This window comes from Rattus norvegicus, chromosome 7 (genome assembly GCF_021556685.1).
Source record: "Rattus norvegicus strain SHRSP/BbbUtx chromosome 7, alternate assembly SHRSP_T2T, whole genome shotgun sequence".
Lineage (NCBI taxonomy): Eukaryota > Metazoa > Chordata > Mammalia > Rodentia > Muridae > Rattus > Rattus norvegicus.
In genome coordinates this window covers 126807298-126828163 of record NC_141540.1, presented here as the reverse complement: position 1 = coordinate 126828163, position 20866 = coordinate 126807298, and the positions used below count along the sequence as shown (strand labels likewise).

Genomic DNA, 20866 nt, shown 5'->3' with positions numbered 1-20866 from the left:
TGCTCTTCCAGAGGTCCTGAGTTCAAATCCCAGAAACCACATGGTGGCTCACAACCATCTGTAATGGAATCCGATGCCCTCTTCTGGTGTGTCAGAAGACAGCTACAGTGTACTCATATACAAAATAAATAAATAAATCTTTACAAGAATGTCTTTCCTTAAAAAAATTTTATGTTTATTTTATTTTGTGTTCATGAGTGTTATGACTTCGTGTATGTGTGTATACCATGTGTTCCCGGTGCCTACAGAGGCCAGAAAAGGGCATCGGATCTCCTGGAACTGGAGTTACAGATAGCTGTGAGCTGCCATGCAGTTGCTGGAAATTAGACTCATGTCCTCTGCAAGAGCCGCCAGAGCTCTTAACCACTGAGCCATCTCTGCACCCTGCCCCCATTTGTTTTTTGAGAAAAGTGCTCTTCCTGGGACCTGGGATTAGACTGTCTGGCCAGTGAACCCCCGGGGTCTGTCTTTCAGTCTCTACTCACCCACCCTTAAGCCTCCCTGAGATCACAAATGTGCACCACACTAACTGGCTTTCTGAGTAGGTGCTGGGGATCGAACTTGGGTCCTTTTGCTTGTACAGCAAACGTTTCACCTACTGAACCCATCTCCTTGGGCCCGGTGAAGACTGTCGTCCTCACTCTGCTTGTGATTTGATTAAAAATTACCATGGTAGGCTGTCAAGAAGCTGGAATGGCCGGGAGGGGGGTAAGGGGGCCAGGGCGGACTCTTGAGGCAACGGTGTCTGGAAGGGGCCCCTGGGAGGCACTGCCAAAGCTCACTTGACCTGTGCAGTGAAGGTAGGAGGGGCGGGGGTTACACTAACCTCTGGATTCTGAAGGGAAAGGGTAGATTTCTCTGGGGAGCAGAAACTCGCTCTGGCTCGATGGAGATAGTGACTTCTCAGTGCTCAAGTCACCGGCAAGGAGATGACACTGTGAGGTGGACCTCACTCCTCTGACTAGGCCCTCTGGTCAAGTATGTAGAATGGTTTAAAAACCATGGCTGGTTATAAGGAGTCCAAGGCTGGACCCACAATTGGCTAGTTCCTCATGCAACAGGCTGTTGGGGATGCATCCAGAATTCCAAGTGGAGTAGGCAAGGACACTTGTGAGTTCTCACCTCACCTTTACAGTGCTTAGGCACCGGGCTAGAGTGAAATGGCCAGCCCTGTAGCCCCAACAGGTTGGGCCCCACTTTCATGTACTCAGGACTGCAGCACCATAAACAGGGCCACTTCTCAGAATGGCAGGGACACCAGGAGCAGCACTCTGTGTCCCCACGTCAGGTGTGTGACTGGCACACTGAGTGGCAGGGCACTGTGGTCCCTGGGAGGGGACAGGTAGAAACTGCACAATGAGGGGTGTAGGTTTGGCCCTGAGGGCTGTGGGCCACAGCATCTGTCATCCAATTTGTGTCTTGGACACTCACTGCTCCCGCTCTGGCTGGCTCAAAGTCTGACTGTGGGGTCCTGGAAAGGGGGTTGATATCCTTTGTAATGATCTAGGACATTTGCCTCAGAGTCATAGCCAGACATTATTTTATTAAAGGAAAGGGGGCTCGACTAATGACTGCCAGCCTGCTTTTCTGTGATCAGGAACAAGATCCCAAGACCCTGGAGTAGCACCCACCACTCACAGCAGAAGTTGCCTAGCAAGCTCTGAGTGTGGTCCAGGGTGGGCATGAGAAAATTGGCTGCTCTGGGCACATCCCTAGATTGCACAGGACACAGCAAGACAGGACACCATTCTTGGACCAGATGAGTTATGCTTAACCCTCGATTTCTCATTCCTTTCCCTTCAAAGCAGAAAGATCCCTGCAGGGCAGCCCTTTCCCAGAGTCACTATCACACAGGCCTGGGGCCCACCTGGCCTGGGAAAACTGCACTTCTCATCCCGGGTCCCTGTGAACCTTCTAACCTTGCTGGGCAGTGTATGAGGACGTATACCCAAGATATTAGCATTCCACAGGAACAGAAAGGGCCCAGAACTCCTGCCTCTTGGCCAGCTGTTGGCCAGGGTCCCCCACCTGTTTTCAGTTGCTGTGGTTGATGTCATCAAGTGTCCACGAGGCCATCCCGGTGTGTGGATGTCTCACCGTGTGATCTAAACTACACAGCAGAGAACTTGTTGGAGGGGCATTGCACCCCAAGAGGACCAGCCGCTGGCTCCTCCAGTGTCTCTGTGTCATGCAGTTGTCCCCACTGACCTCTGTGATTGACAGTCTGTTTCCCAAGGACATGGCATTGGATGCAGAGGTAGCCTTGTCTGCTGTGCAGGGCTGCTGGCCTGTAGGAAGCACAACCCCACCAATGATAGCTCAGGTTTCTGACAGGTCACTTTTATCAAACCATCCTTCTGTGTCCACAGAGCCTCACTCCTTACCCTCCCTTAGCTCCACCCAGCCCAGTCCCCAGCAGGGTCAGAGTGATGCTGTTATCTCCCACACTCTACATGACATTCTCATTCTTGAGTTCCTGTATCCCTGACCCCTTGTCCCTCGCTGCTTCTTGGCCCTCTTCCTACTGTCGCTCTCTCAGAAGCCTCCGAACCACACTACCCTGATCACGAGATCTCCCCAGCACCTCCCTGCCAGGCCTGAGTCCCGCCTGACAGCTCACGTGACTGACTCTAGTTCTCTGTTTTCCGCCTCCCAGCCCACACTCCGGTTATGTTTGTGGGGATCTGAGCAATGCTGGTTTTAGAGCTTTGTTCTTACCAAGGGACAGTGCCAGTATCACATGAGCTGTGGCGTGGCTTGTGTGCCGCAGCAGCTGTGGAATGTATGTGGGCTGTGTGGCTTTGTGGGGTCCTTGGTGCAGCATGGCCTTTGGGGTCTGGCCAGCAGAGCTTGTGACACACTAGGACACTGTTCTCTTCTTCCTTGGGCCGAGTCTCCCTCTGAGTATGTAAGACGAAGCATGGGTCATGGGCATGCTTTCAAGAGAGTTGTCCAACAGTCACTGGTACGCCTTAGTTATTTTGTGATATAGCACACGACTGTTGCCTCCTAGTCCTCTGAATATCAGCTTATCTCATCTCCACTACTGTGCTCAGCAGCTGTGACTTCTGTCACCTGATTCTTAGGGACAGTCACAGTTAGGAATAGAGGCACCGGGAGTTGCTGGAAGTCCGCTCTCAAGAGTCCTAGACTCACGGGTCACTTTATCAAAGGGTCGCTGCCTTAGGTCTGTCCTGCCCCCACCACTTGGTACCTGTTGCGAGCCAGCCTGGCAGGTGACTCATAATAGTAGATAGATGTGCCTCTGTCACCTCCCGATGTTGCAGGAAGGAGGCCGTCAGAGGTCAGGTGGGTACCAGGGAGTTGAGTGCAGGGTCATAAGTGGTGCAGGATTTGGGGGGAGTTCTGTGAGGGCCAGGTCAACGCCCCCCAGAAATGGGGAAGAGGGGTAAGCTGCAGAATAAGGGGAGAGGCCATGTCAGAGAACTGGCGGCTGGTGGCAAAGCTACTTGCTGGGTAGGTGTCCAAATGTCTGCCACGGGGGCTGTCCTGGGTAGCATCAGTGTAGAGGCAATGAGGAACAGTGGGGGACAAAGGGGAGGATCAGGGAGGGGAGAACTAGAAGCAGCTAAAAACTGAATTTTGGAGGCACAACAGTCTAAAAATGTGAATTCCAAGAGGCAACCACCTGAGGAGTACCGAGGGTGGCCCCAGACCCAGGGTGGGCACGGGGTCCACACGGCAATGGGCTCGATTCTGCTTAGTTCAGCCCCTCCCAAGTGTGTGTGCCTCTGGGGACTCTGGGGGCACGGCTACACTCCTTTCATGGCTCATATTGAACCTTCCCAGGTTCTGATGACCCAATTTCAATAGCCACAACTGGGAAAAACTACCACAAAGGGACCACAGGCGCCACCACAGCATGGTCTACTAATTTGGCTGCTGGCAGAGACGCAAGACTTTTTAGCTAGACTGCGGGGTTGAGAGCCAACCTAGGAGGCCAGCAGGTACCAATGCTCATCTGTACAATAATACAAAGTGATTCATAAAGAAGCATTCGGAGTCCAGCCTGTGTTCAAAGAGGATGCTGCTGTCTGTAATCTTCTCTCCCCTCCCCCACCCAACCCCGACCGCATAGCCTCAGCCCACAGTGTCTCTCAGAACCTGTTATTTCCTAAGGCTGTGTGCCCAGCCTAGAACTTCCTTTTGATCCAAGTCAAGTAATTGCAGCCTGCCTCAAACAAGTTTAGATCAGTTGGCTTCTCTCTGGGCTACCGGGTTAGAGATTGTTAGGCACTAGGCACGATGGAGGGAGCACACCCGTAATCCTAGCACTCGGGGAGGCTGGGGCAGGAGGATTGAGAGTCCATGGCTAACCTGGGATACCTAGAAAGACCTTACTTAACTCAAAGCAACAGAATCAAACCAAAAGATTTCTAGGCCAGTGGTTCTCAGCCTTCCTAATGCTATGGCCCTTCAATACAGCTCATGTTGTGGTGACCCCCTAACCATAAAATTCTTCCGTTACTACTTCAGAACTGTAATGTTGCCACTGTTAGGAATCATGATGTAAATATCCAATATCTGAGATGCAACCCAAAGGAGTCTTGATCCCCAGGCTACTCCGGGCCTAAGTCTTCCCATCTTCCTGCGTCCAATCAGAGCCCAGTCACTCCGGAACACTTCTCCACAGACTGGACCCTGATTCTCACACACTCTGTGGCCCTGGCATCCTGAACTGCGTGTCTTACCTCCCTCTTGGATTTCTGAGCCACTTTCAGCCTCAGAACATGTCCAGAGCACGTCTCACACAGTACAATAGCTCACTCGGTAATCAGCACTTGGGGCTTAAACAGTTGAATAGACCATGTAAAAGCTCATAACTCGAGTCTACCCTCCAATGACACTAAGCTGCCTCTTGTTCTGAGTGGTGTTACCTCTAACATTCCAGGCCTGCCTGCCTGCCTGCCTGCCTTCCTTCCTTCCTTTCTTCCTTCCTTTCTTCCTTCCTTCCTTCCTTCCTGCCTTCCTTCCTGCCTTCCTTCCTGCCTTCCTCCCTCCCTTCCTTCCTTCCTTCCTTCCTTCCTGCCTTCCTTCCTGCCTTCCTCCCTCCCTTCCTTCCTTCCTTCCTTCCTTCCTTCCTTCCTTCCTTCCTTCCAAAACAACAAAAAACAAAAAAACAAAAGAAAACACCACAGTTCATTTATTGGGAGAGGCTGCACGCCTTGATGTGCTTTGGGAAGTTAGAGAACAACCGGTAGAAGCTGGTTTTCTCCTTCCACCCTGCAGATCCCAGGATTCCACGCAGGCCATCAAGCTTGGTGGCAGGCCCTTTTACCCGAGGAGCCATCTTGTCAACCCTAGTCTTCCTTTCTGTTTGGGGTATCTGACGAGAGTAGGAATGAGTATCTGCAGTCTTCGGCGTTGCGGCCCTCTGTCTGTGTAGCTCCGATGGATCCTTGGATCTAAGTGTGGTGTCCTTGCAGATGCCTACTCGGTACCAGTGTCAGAGATCATCGCCGTTGAGGAAAAAGAAGTCCACCAGAAACAGTCCTCCAATGGCCGATGGCATAGAATGGAAAATCCGTTTGCATTCACAGGTGAGGGAGCCTCAGTGTTTGCCAACCCCACAAACCCTCCTCCTCCTTCCCTCCACGCCCCACCCCAGTTACCTCCATGAAGACGGGGTACTTATCAAAGCCAGTGACTGGCTCATCTTCTTAAACTCTGATCGCAATTAATTACTCTTTGGGCTGGGTAAACGTGAGTGTAAAGTGCTCTCCACGCCTTCATGTGTTGCTAAAATTCTTCCTCCTCCCAAGGACAAACCCAGGCAATTTAGCACCAAATTTAGCACTATATACCCTGGCCCCGCCCCCTGGCCCTGCTCCCTGACTACGCGCTGCACTGCCAGGTGGTAGAGGGCAACTGGATATTCAAGTGATAATCTCTTGCCCTCATTTAAGCCTCTACAAAGGGGGTGTACACTGTCAACCAGCCCCGCCGGGGTGATCTTTTGCTAGGGAGCACAGCTGAACTCCTTAAGATGGTGGTTTGGCTATCCGGGAATTCCTGCCGTGAGATAAGGGGTGGAGACAAGAGACTCCTATTGTGCTAGCACAGCCCTGAGGGCTCCTTTCCGAAGCTGTAGGTACTGCTAACCAGTGTTGGTTTTCTGTGCAGTCCACTGTGTGAAGCGAGCTCGACACCACCGCTGGAAGTGGGCACGGGTGACCTTCTGGAGCGCCGACGAGCAGCTGTGTCAACTGTGGCTGCAGACCCTCCGAGAGCTGCTGGAGAACCTGAGTACGTGGGCGAACTTTCGGATTTGTTGCCAGGCAGCACAGCTGTGGTGGCACGCGGGACTCAGTGGCCTGACCCAGGTGGACGTGATGGATCCCTTTGCTTTGTTTCCGTGTTTCCTACTTAGAGGGTCACAGTGGAGTAGCAGAAGTGTGTGGACTCTGCAGCTGCAGTGCTGGCCCAGCCCCTGCTTAGGAGCAGTGAGACTGGAGCAAATCCCTCAGGCCCCAAAGCCTCTTTATCTTTCTCTGTAAGCGGGGTGGGTGCCAATATTTTCCAGGTGTAAATGAGGGCTGGACAGAATGTGGGAGAACGGCCTCTTACTTTCTAGGAGTGCCGCAGAGCCCAGTGCCTCATTTCGTGTGTGCCAAGGGACCAGTTCTTTTCTTGTCTCCTTAAACGTGGCAGCTTGTTCTTTTTGCACCCGTAACACTGGGTCATGTTATAATTTTATGTACAAAGGCAACAGCTATTCTTTTTTTTTTTTTTTTCTTTTTTTTTTTTTCAGAGCTGGGGACCGAACCCAGGGCCTTGCGTTTGCTAGGCAAGTGCTCTACCACTGAGCTAAATCTCCAACCCCGGCAACAGCTATTCTTATAGACTTGGACAATAGCAACAGCCCTGTGGACTAGCTTTTTTTCCTTTTGGGGAGTTAAACTAGAGAACAAGAGAAAAGGGGGGCAGTCACTGACAAGTTCACTTCCATCTCCAGAACCCATATGCCAGAAAGAGACAAGCTGTCTTCTCACCTCCACACACACAATATGATATGATATACTATACTATACTATACTATACTATACTATACTATACTATAATATGGGGAGGGGCAGGGGGAGACAGAGGGAACGGGGGGAGGGAGGGAAGGAGGGAGGGAGGAGAGAGAGAGAGAGAGAGAGAGAGAGAGAGAGAGAGAGAGAGAGGATTATAAGGTATTTGAAACCGCTGAACCAGGTCTCCTCATAAAACACTTCTCTTGTTCACTCTAGGGTACTTAGAACTGGTTTTCTAAATTCTGTTTTGTCCTGGGACTGGCTTCCCCGCTGCCACCTTCTAAGATCACCCTGAGTTTCTAGACTCAGGTGCTAGCTCGGTCCCTTGGCTACTACTCTCTGTGGTGCCCCAGTTTCTCTTGCTTTCTGGTCTCTAGACTCTTCTTTCTCTACCTCCCCACTCCCGCTCACTGCTTGCCCCCACCCCCACCTCCAGCCTTGTTTCCATGAATCTCAGTCAGGTTCGAGCCTATAGACTCTGACTCCCCTGGAATACTGGAGTTCTGGTTGGTTTTGCGTTTTTGTTTGTTTTTGAGACAGGGTTTCTCTGTGTATCCCTGTCTGTACTGGAACTTGCTCTGCAGATCATGCTGGCCTCAGACCCTTAAGAGATCCTGCCTGCCTCTGCCTCCCACGTGCTGGGGTTAAAGGCATGTACCACCACCACCTGGCCCACTGGAAGTTTTACTCTTTCTCCGTAGCTCACAGAAAACCCCCACAGGCATAAAACATCACATGAGCCTACTCCCAGCTGCTCTACTTTTAGCTTCTAGTTCTATTTCTCTGTGTGTATGCCTGCCTGCCTGTCTGTCTGTCTGTCATTCTATCTGTATGCGTGTGCACATGCCAGTGTCTCTCCAGTCTCTCTTTTTTTTTTAAAGATTTACTTATTATTATATACACTGTCTTCAGACACACCAGAAGAGGGCATCAGATCCCATTTACAGGTGGTTGTGAGCCACCATGTGGTTGCTGGGATTTAAATTCAGGACCTCTGGAAGAGCAGTCAGTGCTCTTAACCGCTGAGCCATCTCTCCAGCCCTCGAGACAGTGTCTCTCATTGGCCAGACAGTCACCAAACAGCCTAGACTGGCTGGCCTCAGGGGATCCACTTATCTCTACCGAATCAGCACTGGGAACACAAGTGTGTGTACCAACACCTAGCTCCTGGAAAATTATGAGCATAGATCCAGGTGATTGGACTGGTTCAGCACGTTATCGAATGCACTGTCTCCCCAGCCCCGTTTAACATATGTTTTAAATTCTTTTTTTTTTACATGTATTCACTTGTATTCACTTTTTTTACATGTATTCAGCCCTGCCCTGGAATTGGAGTTAAGGGTGCTTGTGAGCCACCATATGCGGGATGGGGAGTAAGCCCAGGTCCTCTGCACAAACAGAAAGTGCTCTAAACTACTGAGCCATCTTTCTAACCCTAGAGAGGTTTTTAAAATGTATTTTCAAAAGTCTTTTTTTTTTATTTTATTTTATGTGTATGAGTGTTTTGACCCCATATATGAGTGCACATCATTTGTGTGCAGTATGCACAGTGGCCAGAAGAGGGCGCAGCGGAAGGCTGTGAGCCCCTGTATGGGTGCTGGGAACTAAACCGGAGTCCTCTGCAAGAACAGCAAGAGCTTGTAACCGTGATCCACCTCCCCAGCCCTGCTTTAGTGTTTTAATGTCTTACTGAAACAGAGAAGTGGGTTTTCACACTGAACATTCTGTAACAGCCTGGCAGGTCACTCAGTGAGTCCTCTAGGCCCCGACTCCTTCCCAGATGTCACCGTGATCCTGGGAAGGTCTAAAGAACTAGACCCATTTTTTATGCTTCGTAGATTGAAAGGGATCAGCATCAGCTCTTTCATACCTGGCCTTGAGAAGAACGTCGTCTCGTTATCTCGTGTGTGGCTGTGGTTGTTCCTGCGGCCGCTCGGCATCCTTAGCCTCATAGTAGTCCCTCCCGCTGAGGCTCATCTCCACGGCTTCCATGTGCACGTGGGCCTGTGGCATTTCTCCAGGGTGTGCTGAGGACTGGACGGTGGACACCACACAGATGAGCTCCAAGGGTCCCTCTGCACACACCCACCGTTGAGTCCCCTCCACTGGCTCTGCAGCCTGGGTGTCAGGGTCAGGCCTTATATCATACTATTAATCTAGATTTCCCTGATGCTTGAGACATAATCCACGTGTTTTCAAAGGCCAGCCATGTGTTTTCTGGTGCGAGGTCTCACTGTCTACTTCAAGTTCAAGGCTTCAAACTCATGATCCTCCTGCCTCGGCCTCTGAAGTGCTAGGATTATAGGAAAGAAACGTCACACCTGACCCACGTTTTCCTTGCTTGCTTGCTGACACTTAATGGAAGTCCATGATTCTCCTTGTTAGATCTGCTTATTGCTCCTAAGGCTTGCATGGGTCACCTCCTTTTTTGTGACCAGACTGGGCCTCCAGTGAGGTTGTGACAGCAACACTGGTGTCTCAGTCCTGACTTGGGGGATGCTCCACAGAGAATGCAAAGGAGAGCTTCCTCACAATACTGTAATCCCCTTCTGGGGAATCATAATCACCTCAGAAGGGGCTTCAGGGGGGCGGGGCGGCCACAGGTGTCGTTCCTACTCGGGTCTGGTTGTTAATGCTCTTTCTAGAGCAGCCATCCCGTTGTGCCCTTCGCCCCTTTCTCTATCACTGCATCCGACTTCCTGAAACCTCATGTAGGAGTTTCTCACCCAGGTTCAGGGAGAAGTAGGCCTGTGACTTCCTTTCCATGACATTCCTGTCTGGTTTTACCTTGGAAGTCACAGTGGCTTCCTATGAATCCTCAGAAATGCTTTTTTTCCTGTCCTTCGGGAAAGGTTACATACAATGGAGGCTGGATTTCTTTTTACTCCTTTCTTTTTCCTTCCTTTCTTCCATTTCTTTCCTTCTTTCTTTTCTTTTCTTTCTTTTCTTTCTTTCTTTTTTGTCATTTTTTCTTTCTTTTCGTTGTTGTTTCGAGGTTTCGAGACAGGGTTTCTCTGTGTAGCCCTGGCTGTCCTGGAACTCCCTACAAAGACCAGTCTAGCTTGGAACTCTGCCTGCCTCTGCCTCCCAAGTCCTGGGATTAAGGGTGCGAACCACACTATTACCCAACATCTACCTGGCTCCTCTGTAGGAACAGAGGATCTGAACTCAGATCCTCCTGTGTGCACAGCGAATGCTTTACCGCGCCATCTCCTTTACCCTGCACCTGGGTTTTCTTTCTTTCTTTCTTTTTTTTTTTTTTTTTTTTCTTTTTTTTTGGAGCTGGGGACCGAACCCAGGGCCTTGCGCTTGCTAGGCAAGTGCTCTACCGCTGAGCTAAATCCCCAACCCCACACCTGGGTTTTCTGATACAACTAGAAGTGATAAAATATGACCCAGACAGGTTGTAAGTCTCTTCATTTTGTATTTGTTTGTTTTTACTTGTTTATTTTGAGAGTAGTTCTAATATACGCCAGGCTGGCCCCAGATTTTCCATGTAGCCAAGGCTGGCCTTGAACTCTTGACCTTCCTACTTCTTTTTTTTTTTTTTTTTTTTTTTTTTTTTGGAGCTGGGGACCGAACCCAGGGCCTTGCTCTTGCTAGGCAAGCGCTCTACCACTGAGCTAAATCCCCAGCCCCTCTCTCTCGGTTTTTTACCTTTTTTGAAAGGCCTGCTTCATGCTCCACTCCCAACTGTTTTCTCTGGTTAAAAGAGCGCCCTCCCACATGGCCTTGCTTCTTTCACCACTTGAGTCTAGTGCAAATGGAGTCACGTGGGTGAGCTGTCTTGTCACCCCTGGTATACATCCATGGTGCTTTTGACACCTGTCTACTTGGTGGTGCCCCATGGGTAGCCGCTCACCCACCCTCTGGATAGGTGTCTTGCTACTAGAGGTTAGCTATGCATCTCTCCATTGGGTGAGTGTTTCATGCGTAGCTGTTAGCCTCCCACCCAACCCCACTGGTATGGGGCAGCCCCTTGCTGGCTAACCTAACCAGCTCAGTGATGAACACCGTGTCCAAGTTTGGGTGTAGACTTTCATTTTGGGTTTCCCTGGGCATCTTCTTTCACACTACTGTGATTTGATAGACTTAAGAGGCTATGTACTTCCAGCAGCCAAAATAGATGTAAGGGAATTTCATAGCAAGGGGGGGGGCGTGCCTCAGGAAACCCAGCCACTGGTGGGAACTGAGGGAAGGCCTGAAGCCAGGCCTGTGGTGCTGTGGGAGCCTTTCTTCCCACTGTGCATCCAGTCGACTCATTCTGTCTCTGCGTGTGCCTGTCATCCTCTCCTCGTGCTCCTTCTGTATTCCCATCTCCTTCTTGTTCACAAAAGCCTCATCCTTCCCATGGGCAGAAGGAGCTACAGCCACCCATGCTCACCGCTCACGAGACCCAGCCAGGACAGGGACCTTCCTGATGCCCCACCCGTGTGTAAAGCCCTGCCCTCACCTCAACAGATGGTCCCTTTTCTCCTTTGATAACCCAGAACTCTTTGTCAAGACTGATCAGCTCTTTGCACCGGCAGCAGCGGGCTGAGGTGGAATTTATTGCACCCATCGTGTGTGACTGACCGCTGCGGATGCTGTTTTGCAGCTTCAAGACCGAAGCATTTGCTGGTATTTATCAACCCTTTCGGAGGGAAAGGCCAGGGCAAGCACATCTATGAAAAAAAAGTGGCACCTTTGTTCACCTTGGCTTCCATCACCACTGAGATCATCAGTAAGTGTTTCGGGGCAAGTATGCAGGGGCCAGCTCGAGAGGGACCCACATGCCACCCCTGGAAGAGGCTTTATCCTAGCGCAGTGGTTCTCAGCCTTCCTAATGACAGGACACTTTAATACAGTTCCATACTGTGGTGAGGAACTGAGGTGACCCTGCCCCCCCCACCATAAAAGAGTCTTGGTTGCTACTTCTCAACTGTAATTTTGTTACTGCTATAAACCGTAATGTAAAATCTCTGGTATGTGACACCAATGCGGGTCATGACCCCCAGGTTGAGAACCACTGCCCTAGTTGGTCATTTTGAGCTCGGTTGGGTTTTTTTTTTTTTTTTTTTTTTTTTTTTTCCGGAGCTGGGGACTGAACCCAGGGCCTTGCGCTTGCTAGTCAAGCGCTCTACCACTGAGCTAAATCCCCAACCCCTTGGTTGGGGTTTTTATACACTCAGTTGGAAGAAGGCAAAAGAAATGATGCACTAGGGGGAGGGGCTTGTGAGGGTGGTCCCAGGAGGAGGGCTGAGATCAGGATGTAAAGTGAATAAATAAAATAATGGGGGGAAAAAAAACCTATGTACTCATTGTACTTTGCTTATAAAGTACTCACAGGGATAAAATTAAAAAACAAAACAAAAAAAAATGAAACAGTTCCCTCTTAAACAGGAAGTCCTTGCAGGAAAAGATACAAGCAGTGGATGTCTCAGAATGTCACAGCATGGGTCATTTCTGTAACCCTACATCACAGCAGTCTGTCATCAGTGAGATGCTGGCTTCAGAGGGAGAGACAGACACAGTCCACTACTCCTGCAGGCCTTCGGGGGTTTAATATAACCCTGGTAGAAGACACTTAGTTCAGCTGGGCATGGCTGTAACCCTAGCTTTCAGGAGGCTGAAGTAGGAAGACAGGGGTTAAAAGCCAGCCTGGTTACCCAGAAAGACCCTGTACCCAGAATAATAATAATAATAATAATAATAATAATAATAATAATAATAGCAATACAAGTCAAAAATAGAAAGATGAAGAGGTCATCCCAACATCCTCTGCTTCCCAAATCTGAGCATAGTCAGGTACACCAAGACTGGGCACTCAATTATCCCTGTCGTGCTTCAGGAAAATACCATACTGGTAACATTGTAGATGTCCCCAACAGGAGATGTGAACATGAAATCGTGGGGGGCTCCAAAGGACCAGTAGACAGCAGCTTCATTAAAGGGGCCTTTCCCAAGGATTCTCCAGCATGAGAGAGAGATGGATGTGGGGAACCGCAGGCACAGAGACACTCGTGTGAGCAGTAAACTTCACTAGTAGTTTTGCCTTTTCACATGGGGGGGGCAAAGACCACGTGTTAGCCTTATCTCCTTACATTCCAATGTGTGTGTGTGTGTGTGTGTGTGTGTGTGTGAGAGAGAGAGAGAGAGAGAGAGAGAGAGAGAGAGAGAGAGAGAGAAGAGGCTGGCCAGGAACAAGTGGAGAGATAGATAGGGAGGGAGGGGGAAGGGGAGAAAGAGAGAAAGGGGTCAGAGAGGGAAGGCAGAGAGAGTAAGAGAGTGAGGAGGGGGCAAACAGCCCCTTTTATAATGAGCCAGGCCTACCGGGCTGTTGCCAGGTAACTGCTGGGCGGAGCCTAAAAGGAAAGCCAACACCAAGAATGTCAGGTCCTGGTAGAACGGATGCTGAGATCTGGCTGTTTCTCACAGAGGCCACCTTACTCATTTGTAAAAAGGCAGTGAGGGAAGTCCAGGGTGGGACTTGCGGGAAATCTTTCTGGAAGCTCCCTGGGTCCTCTTATAAAATAGCATTGGTTGGCAGTTAGTTACACATGGGCTCCAAGATGTGGAGATAAACGGTCCCATTGCAACATTTCCCCCACAGTTACTGAGCATGCCAATCAAGCCAAGGAGACTTTGTACGAGATCAACACAGACAGCTATGACGGGTGAGTTACTCTTGCTTTCCTCTCGGTCACAGACAGTGAACGCTGTCGGAGACGTACCCTGCGGGAGCTCTTGGATTGCCCTGGACTGTGGGCATTATCCTCGGTATTCCCTCCTTGTCGGAGGACACGTTTGTCCTCCACATCCGTGCACACACGTCTCCATGCCTCTCTCCAACCATCCCCAGCATGGGACAGCGCATTGTAAACCCTGTCCCAACCACCCAATATCTCCCCTTTGCTTTCCTTACCCACTTATTTGGCCTGGCTCTCACCCGGTCCCCTCTACTCCTGTTTCCCGTGTTCCTAAGACTGTGCCTGGAGCTGAGGGATTAACAACAGAAACAGACTTCCCCTCTTATCTGGGTACAGCAAGGCCACCCAACTAGCTGGTTCCTCCCACATCAATCAAGGTAACCCTCTCGCAAACCCAGATGGCCATAGCTCAGTCTGATCCAGACAGTTCTTTAATTGAGGTTCCTTCTCCCCATGTGAGTCTAGGTTGTGACAAGTTGACAATAAAAATGAAGACATCAGGGGCTAGAGAGGACAGATGGCTCAGCAGTTAAGACAACTGGCTGCTCTTCCAGAGGTCCTGAGTTCAATTCCCAGCAACCACATGGTGGCTCACAACTATCTGTAATGGGATCCGATGCCCCATGAGGGCCTCTCAGCAGCTACCAGACTGGGCTATTCCTGCCTGGCAAGCTTGAATGCTAATATGCGACGTCTTTTACCTTTAATATGTATTTATGCAGTGTTGGGGATGAAACCCAGGGTGTCTGTGTGCTAGGCGGGCGCTTTGCCACTAAGTTACCCCAGCCCAAGCTATAGTTGGTTTGTTTGTTTTTTTATATTATGTATGTGCTGGTTTGTTTGCATGTATGTAAGTGTATGTACCATATGCAAGCCTAGCGGGCAGAAGAAGACATCAGGTGCCCTGGAATTGAAGACCTAGGCAGTTGTAAGCTGCCATGTGGGTACTAGGAATAGAGCTCTGAAGGAGCAGTGTGTGCTCTTGACCACTGAGCCATCTGTCCAGTCCTCAAACCATAGGTTTTTGATGATGGCTGACCCAGGTCCTGGCACTGCATACCCTTTGCTTAGAAACCACCAAAATTCCACATCCCGGGCAGGAAAAGCCAGGGTTTGTGAAGAATCCTATTTGGAAAAGTAAATTAGACAGACTGGTGGGACCTCATCACACAGGGGTGGGGTCCAGAAGCTGTTTCCAGATGTCTGGCAGGCCGACCTTGCAAGCTGCTTCCAGCAGTCCCCTGCCGACCCCTCCCCAGTACCCAGCCAACCCCCCCAGCTACTGCAAGTAGAGGACGAACAGACTCACCAAACCTATGCTCTTCCTGCAGCATCGTGTGTGTTGGTGGGGACGGCATGTTCAGCGAGGTGCTGCACGGGGTAATTGGGAAGACGCAGCAGAGCGCTGGTGTTGACCCCAATCACCCCCGAGCCGTGCTGGTGCCCAGTACCCTAAGGATCGGCATCATCCCGGCAGGTAGGGTACACCTAAGGCTTTCTCTCCACTGCTGAAGTTTAGGAGGAGGTCGGCACGCACAGCCACAGGGCATGCCCAGTCGTATGGTCACATACACCCCCACCACCCCAACCCTCATTAGTAATGCTTCCAACTGGGATTTGGGTTTCAAGTGGGGGGAGTAATCTGTCCTGGTTCATACTTTATGTAAATTGTGACTCTGCCATCGGGGGAGGGGAAGAAAGTACTAGATCATCCTCAACTACATACTGAGTTCAACCTAGGCTACATCAAACCTTCTTGTTGTTATTGTTGTTCTGTTCTGTTTTGTTCTGTTTTGTTTTGTTAAGAGTGATTTCTCAGGGGACTAGAGAGGTGCCTCATAGTTAAAGCACTGCCTGCTCTTCCAGGGAACCTCGGTTCAATTCCCAGCCCAGCACCCCCATGGCAACTCTCAACTATCTGTAATTCCAGGATCTGGCACCCTCATAAGACATACGTACATGCAGGCAAAACATCAATGCATATGAAATAAAAAATAAATAATTTTAAAAAGTGATGGGGCGGGGCTGGAGAGATGGCTCAGCAGTTAAGAGCACTGACTGTTCTCCCAGAGGTCCTAAGTTCAATTCCCAGCAACATGGTGGCTCACAACCATCTGTTATAGGATCGATCCAATGCCCTCTTCTGGTGTGTCTGAAGTCAGCTACAGTGTACTCACATACATAAGATAAATCTTTTGTAAAAAGCGATCTTTGTAATTTCCACAACTACACTCCTTTCTATGAGATGATGCATGGGTAGCAGAAAGAACATGACTGTGTGTCTGGGGAAGATGCCTATCCCAGAGCTGAGCAGTAGACGAGACAGTCTCTGCTCTTTGAGAACAGACATCTGGGGGCCAGTGGGGGCTGCTGTCCTGGATCAGGAGGTATCTGGCCCCTGGGGATGATTATCCAGAAGAAGTGACTTCTAACTGACCTGAGAGAGCTGGGATCTGGGCTGATGTGAGCTGAAGGAACCTGCCCAGGATTCCTGGGACTATAGGAGGGGACACAGATGAGGAAGCTACGGCAAACCCAGGGCAGGACTTCACCCACTTTTGGAGGAAGGTGTGGTGGCCAGGCTGTGTTCTGAGGGTGTCCGTCTGCCTGGCTCAATGTGTCTAATGCCTTTATAGAAAGTTCCTAAGGCAACTGTAAAGGTGCCTTCATTTTTATTGTCAACTTGACACAACCTAGACTCACTTGGGAAGAAGGCATTGCAGATGAAGAACTTGTCTTAAGTAGACCAACCTTCAGCCATGTCTTTGAGTGGTTACCTCAATTGATGTGAGAGGACCCAGCCCACTGTGGGTGGTACCATCCCTACGCTGATGGGTCTGGGCTGTATTTAGAAGCTAGATAACCGGGGTTGGGGATTTAGCTCAGTGGTAGAGTGCTTGCCTAGCAAGCGCAAGGCCCTGGGTTTGGTCCCCAGCACCGAAAAAAAGAAAAAAGAAAAGAAGGAGGAGGAGGAGGAGGAGGAGGAGGAGGAGGAGGAGGAGGAGGAGGAGAAGCAGCAGCAGCAGCAGCTGCTGCTAGATAACCAGGAGCCAACAAGTGGTGGTAGCACAATCCTTTAATCCCGGCATGCAGGAGCCAGAGGCAGGCAGATCTCTGAGTTCAAGGCCATCCTGGTCTACAGAGTGAGTTCCAGGACAGCCAGGGCTACACAGAGAACCCCTGTCTGTAAAAACCAAACCAAGCAAAATGAAGGAGGAGTAGGAGAGAAAGCTCCTAGTTCTTAGAAAATCCCATGCGATGATCTTGATTTTTACCACCACTGGGTTGAAAAGCTAATCAGATTGGGAAAGAGCACTCCTGGGTGTGTCTGTGAGGGTGTCTGGGGGGAAAGGTTTGGTGGGACATTTGCTGTGTCTGAGGGAGGAGCTTCATCTGCAGGCTTAGTGAGCATGCTCACCAGGGACCCGGTCCTTCTTGGTGAAAGCAGGCTGGCTGAGAGACCCCAGGGAAGACAAGGTGATTTCCCAGTTAAAGGTGTAGAGCTTTACTCTTAGCAGGTTCCTTTCGAGTCATCCCTTGGCCATTAGAGTGACCAATGGGGCCACCGCCGAGCCTCCCAACTCTATGGAAGTCGCCACATGAATAACTTGTGATGCTTCAGCGCACCGGCTTCTCTAAACTTAACCAAGCAGTTCCTATTATTCATAGAGACTTGGGGAACTGACCTCTGCTCCGTAGGTGCTGTGACCAACTTCTGTGTCACCAGGACTGTGTACTCCAGTTGGCTGCTGGCCTGCTGGCCAGTTGGCTGCTGGCCGAGCACCCCCAATGTCCTGTGTGTAGAAAGTGCCAAGTGTCACCACGGGCACAGGTCACTCTTTCGAACTTGACCCTCGAATGCTAAGGTCATGCTCAGTCATGCTAAGGTCACACTTAAGGTCATTCCCAGTTTCTGCTTCCACTTCTTCTGTTACTACGGCAAAGCATTCTGACGAAAAGCAACTTAGGGAGGAAAGGGTTTATTTCAGCTTACACTTCCAGGTCATAATCCATCATTAAGGAAAGTCGTGGCAGGAACTCCAGCAGGAACCAAAGTAGAAACCATAGAGGAAGGCTGCTAACTAGCTTGCCCACTGGCCCATGCTTAGTTGGTTTTTGCCTAGGCATAGTGCCACCCACAGTGGGCTGGGTCCTCCCACATCTATCAAGGTAACCTCTCACAGACATAGCCATAGGTCAATCTGATCCAGACAGTTCTTCAATTGAGGTTTCTTCTTCCCAGGTGAGTCTAGATTGTGACAAGTTGGCAATTAAAAAAAAAAAACGAAGACACCAGGGGCTAGAGAGGAGAGCTAGCTCGGCAGTTAAGAGCACTGGCTGCTCTTCCAGAGGTCCTGAGTTCAAGTCCTGGCAAGAAGAAGATGCCCTCTTCTGGTGTGTCTGAAACAGCTACAGGGCACTATAAATAAATAAATGAATGACTAGATACTTAACAAAAATACCAAAGACACCTTCACAGTTAACTTTGTTTTGTCTGCTTTCCCATGATGCTCTGTGCAGGTTCACTTTCTTCTTAAGGTCTAGGCTGGGCTGTGAGGCAGTAATGCCAGCTATATAAAGGTGGGCAGGGCCCACATACCTTCTAGAGCCTTAGAAGGGAGCAAAGTGGCTACTGGCATTACCAACATCTCTTAGAAGCCCCCAAGAGGGTTCAGGGTGGTCTCCGTGTCCAGGTCTGCTGCAGGCCACTTTCTGGAGCTCTGTAACAGTACCATATGGCCTTTTTCATGATAGGGTTTCTTTGTGTAGCCTTGGCTATCCGGGAGCTCGCTCTGTAGACCAGGCTAGCCTCAGACCCACAGAGATCCACCTGCCTCTGCCTCCCAAGTGCTGGTATTAAAGGCGTGCGCCACTGCTGCCACCTGGCCAGTCATGGGGCATTTTTAAGTACCTTTAACATTCATCTGGTGGGTAAACTCCTCTTATTCTCCAGCCGTTTCAGGGTCACAGAAGGACAGGATAAGGTGCCACTCACCTGACAGACAGTTCGGGACAGTCACATCAGCGCTAAGGGTTTTCTTGTCCTCTTTGCAGGGTCCACAGATTGTGTGTGCTACTCAACGGTGGGCACAAACGACGCAGAGACGTCAGCTTTACACATCATTATTGGTGAGTCTGCTCCTTTTCTTCCCCCCGAGCTTTCACTGTTTCTAGCTCTATGTGTAAGGGTGTTTTGCCTGTGTGTACGTCTGTCTACCACCTGTATGCAGGGTGCCCGAGGAGGTGGTGAGCCTGGGAATTGAACGCAAGTCCTTCTTTCTCAACAGCAACAAGTGCCCTTAACTACTGAGCTAGCTCTCCAGCCCCTAGTCTTGTCTTTTTCTTTTTAACTTATTGGTTCTTTATGAATTTCACGTCATACACCCCAGTCCTACTCATCTGTCCTTTGCAAAGTCTCCTGCAAAGGAAAACAAAACAAAACACTCCCCCCCCCCCCAAACAACAGTAACAAGAACAACAACAAAACAAACAAGCGAAAAACAAAAATGGAAAAAAAAATCTCGCTGTGGAGGCTGCGTGTGTCACACAGTTCACCTTTTCACCCACACAGCTTCACTTGCAAACGTTCATTGCAATTGAGCCATTGGTCTGGCTCGAGACCTCAGGCTTCTGCTACTCCATCCATACTGGATCCTCCCCAGATATCCCGTTGTTGCCCCGTGTCTTGGAGACTCCTCAGCTGTGGATCTGCAGGCCGAGTCCTGTCTTATACACGTGAATGCCCCCAAGGAGCCCCAGGCCCCTGCCAGCTCCTGTGTAGCCCTGTTTTCTCCCCGCCCTCCTCCCTTAGCTGGCTACCAGAGTTAATCCCCATTGTGGAACACCTGCAAGGCTCCAGGGTGAGTTACCCTTTGAGTGACATACACGCCCCGCCCCTCTTCCAGACCTAGTGAGAAAAGCCACGGGAGATGCAGCCTGAGGCTTAAGAGAAATGGCTGATGTCCCTGCCCACCCCATCTCTCTTTACAGTGTCCTGTCTTACTTGCAGCCATGGAAATATTTTGTTTTTGTTTTGTTTTGTTTTGTTTTTTGAGACAGGTTCTCATGTAGCCCCAGCTGGCCTAGAACTTACTAAGGTAGACCAAGCTGGTCTCGAACTCACAGGGGTCTGTCTACACCTGTTTCCCAAGTGTAATTTTTATTTTTATTTTTTTGAGACAATCCTCTTAGCCTGAGTCTCCTGGGTGCAGGTGCGAGTGCCTCCACACCTGGCAGAGTTTGTGTTTTAAGTGCTGCGTACCTGTTTTCAGCCTCGAGCCTACTTTTCTTCCATTCAGTAACATGGATGCCCCAACCCCAACCCCGGGGCACATACTGTTCTGTTCGTTCAGAATGATTCTCAAGCCTTGCTTAGAAATATGAGCCACATTTTGTCACTGGAGAGCTTTTTTTTTTTTTTTTTTTTTTTTTTTTTGAGGTTCCACCACATACATACCCTGGGCCCGAGAATGATCCTCCTTCAGGAATATTGTTCTCTGACAGAGTGAACAGCTTTGGGAGGGATTAAGAAATGAAGGAGCGGGGCTGGAGAGATGGCTCAGAGGTTAAGAGCACTGTCTGCTCTTCCAGAGGTCCTGAGTTCAATTCCCAGCAACCACATGGTGGCTCACAACCATCTATAATCAGGTCTGGTGCCCTCTTCTGGCCTGCAGGCGTATATGCAGGCAGAAAGCAGTATGATGTATACATAATAAATAAATGTTTAAAAAAAAAAAACAAAACAAAGAAAAAAGAAATGAAGGAGCAAGGGGACACCCACCTAACCTGGTACGTGCAATGGCGTAACAGATGTCGTAGCCAACTAGCTATCATAGCCTACTTTTGTCGCTCAGATGGCCACGTTGAGCGCAGTCTGTTTCTGGTGTCTTCAGAGTGCTGTCTGGGGCAGGGCACAGGAGGGGACCGGATCCCTTATAGCTCTCCTCTCCCACAGGGGACTCACTGGCTATAGATGTGTCCTCCGTGCACCACAATAGCACGCTACTGCGGTACTCGGTCTCTCTGCTGGGCTACGGTTTCTACGGGGACTTAATCAAGGACAGTGAAAAGAAACGGTGGATGGGCCTCGTCCGGTATGATTTCTCAGGTACGCTGAGTTCCCAGACATCAAGTTAATAC

At 50.0% G+C, this 20866-nt stretch overlaps 1 protein-coding gene across 8 annotated transcripts in view; it reads left to right on the top strand.

The window, feature by feature from the left end:
• Cerk (ceramide kinase) overlaps positions 1–20866 on the top strand; it is a 42912-nt gene that overhangs the window by 12533 nt on the left and 9513 nt on the right. Inside the window, 7 exon segments of one of the 8 annotated variants that reach the window (NM_001134861.1) lie at positions 5448–5561; positions 6145–6267; positions 11635–11760; positions 13630–13693; positions 15058–15203; positions 18782–18856; positions 20682–20834. In NM_001134861.1, coding sequence (NP_001128333.1) covers positions 5448–5561; positions 6145–6267; positions 11635–11760; positions 13630–13693; positions 15058–15203; positions 18782–18856; positions 20682–20834 — 801 coding nt within the window. 8 annotated transcript variants of the gene reach the window in all.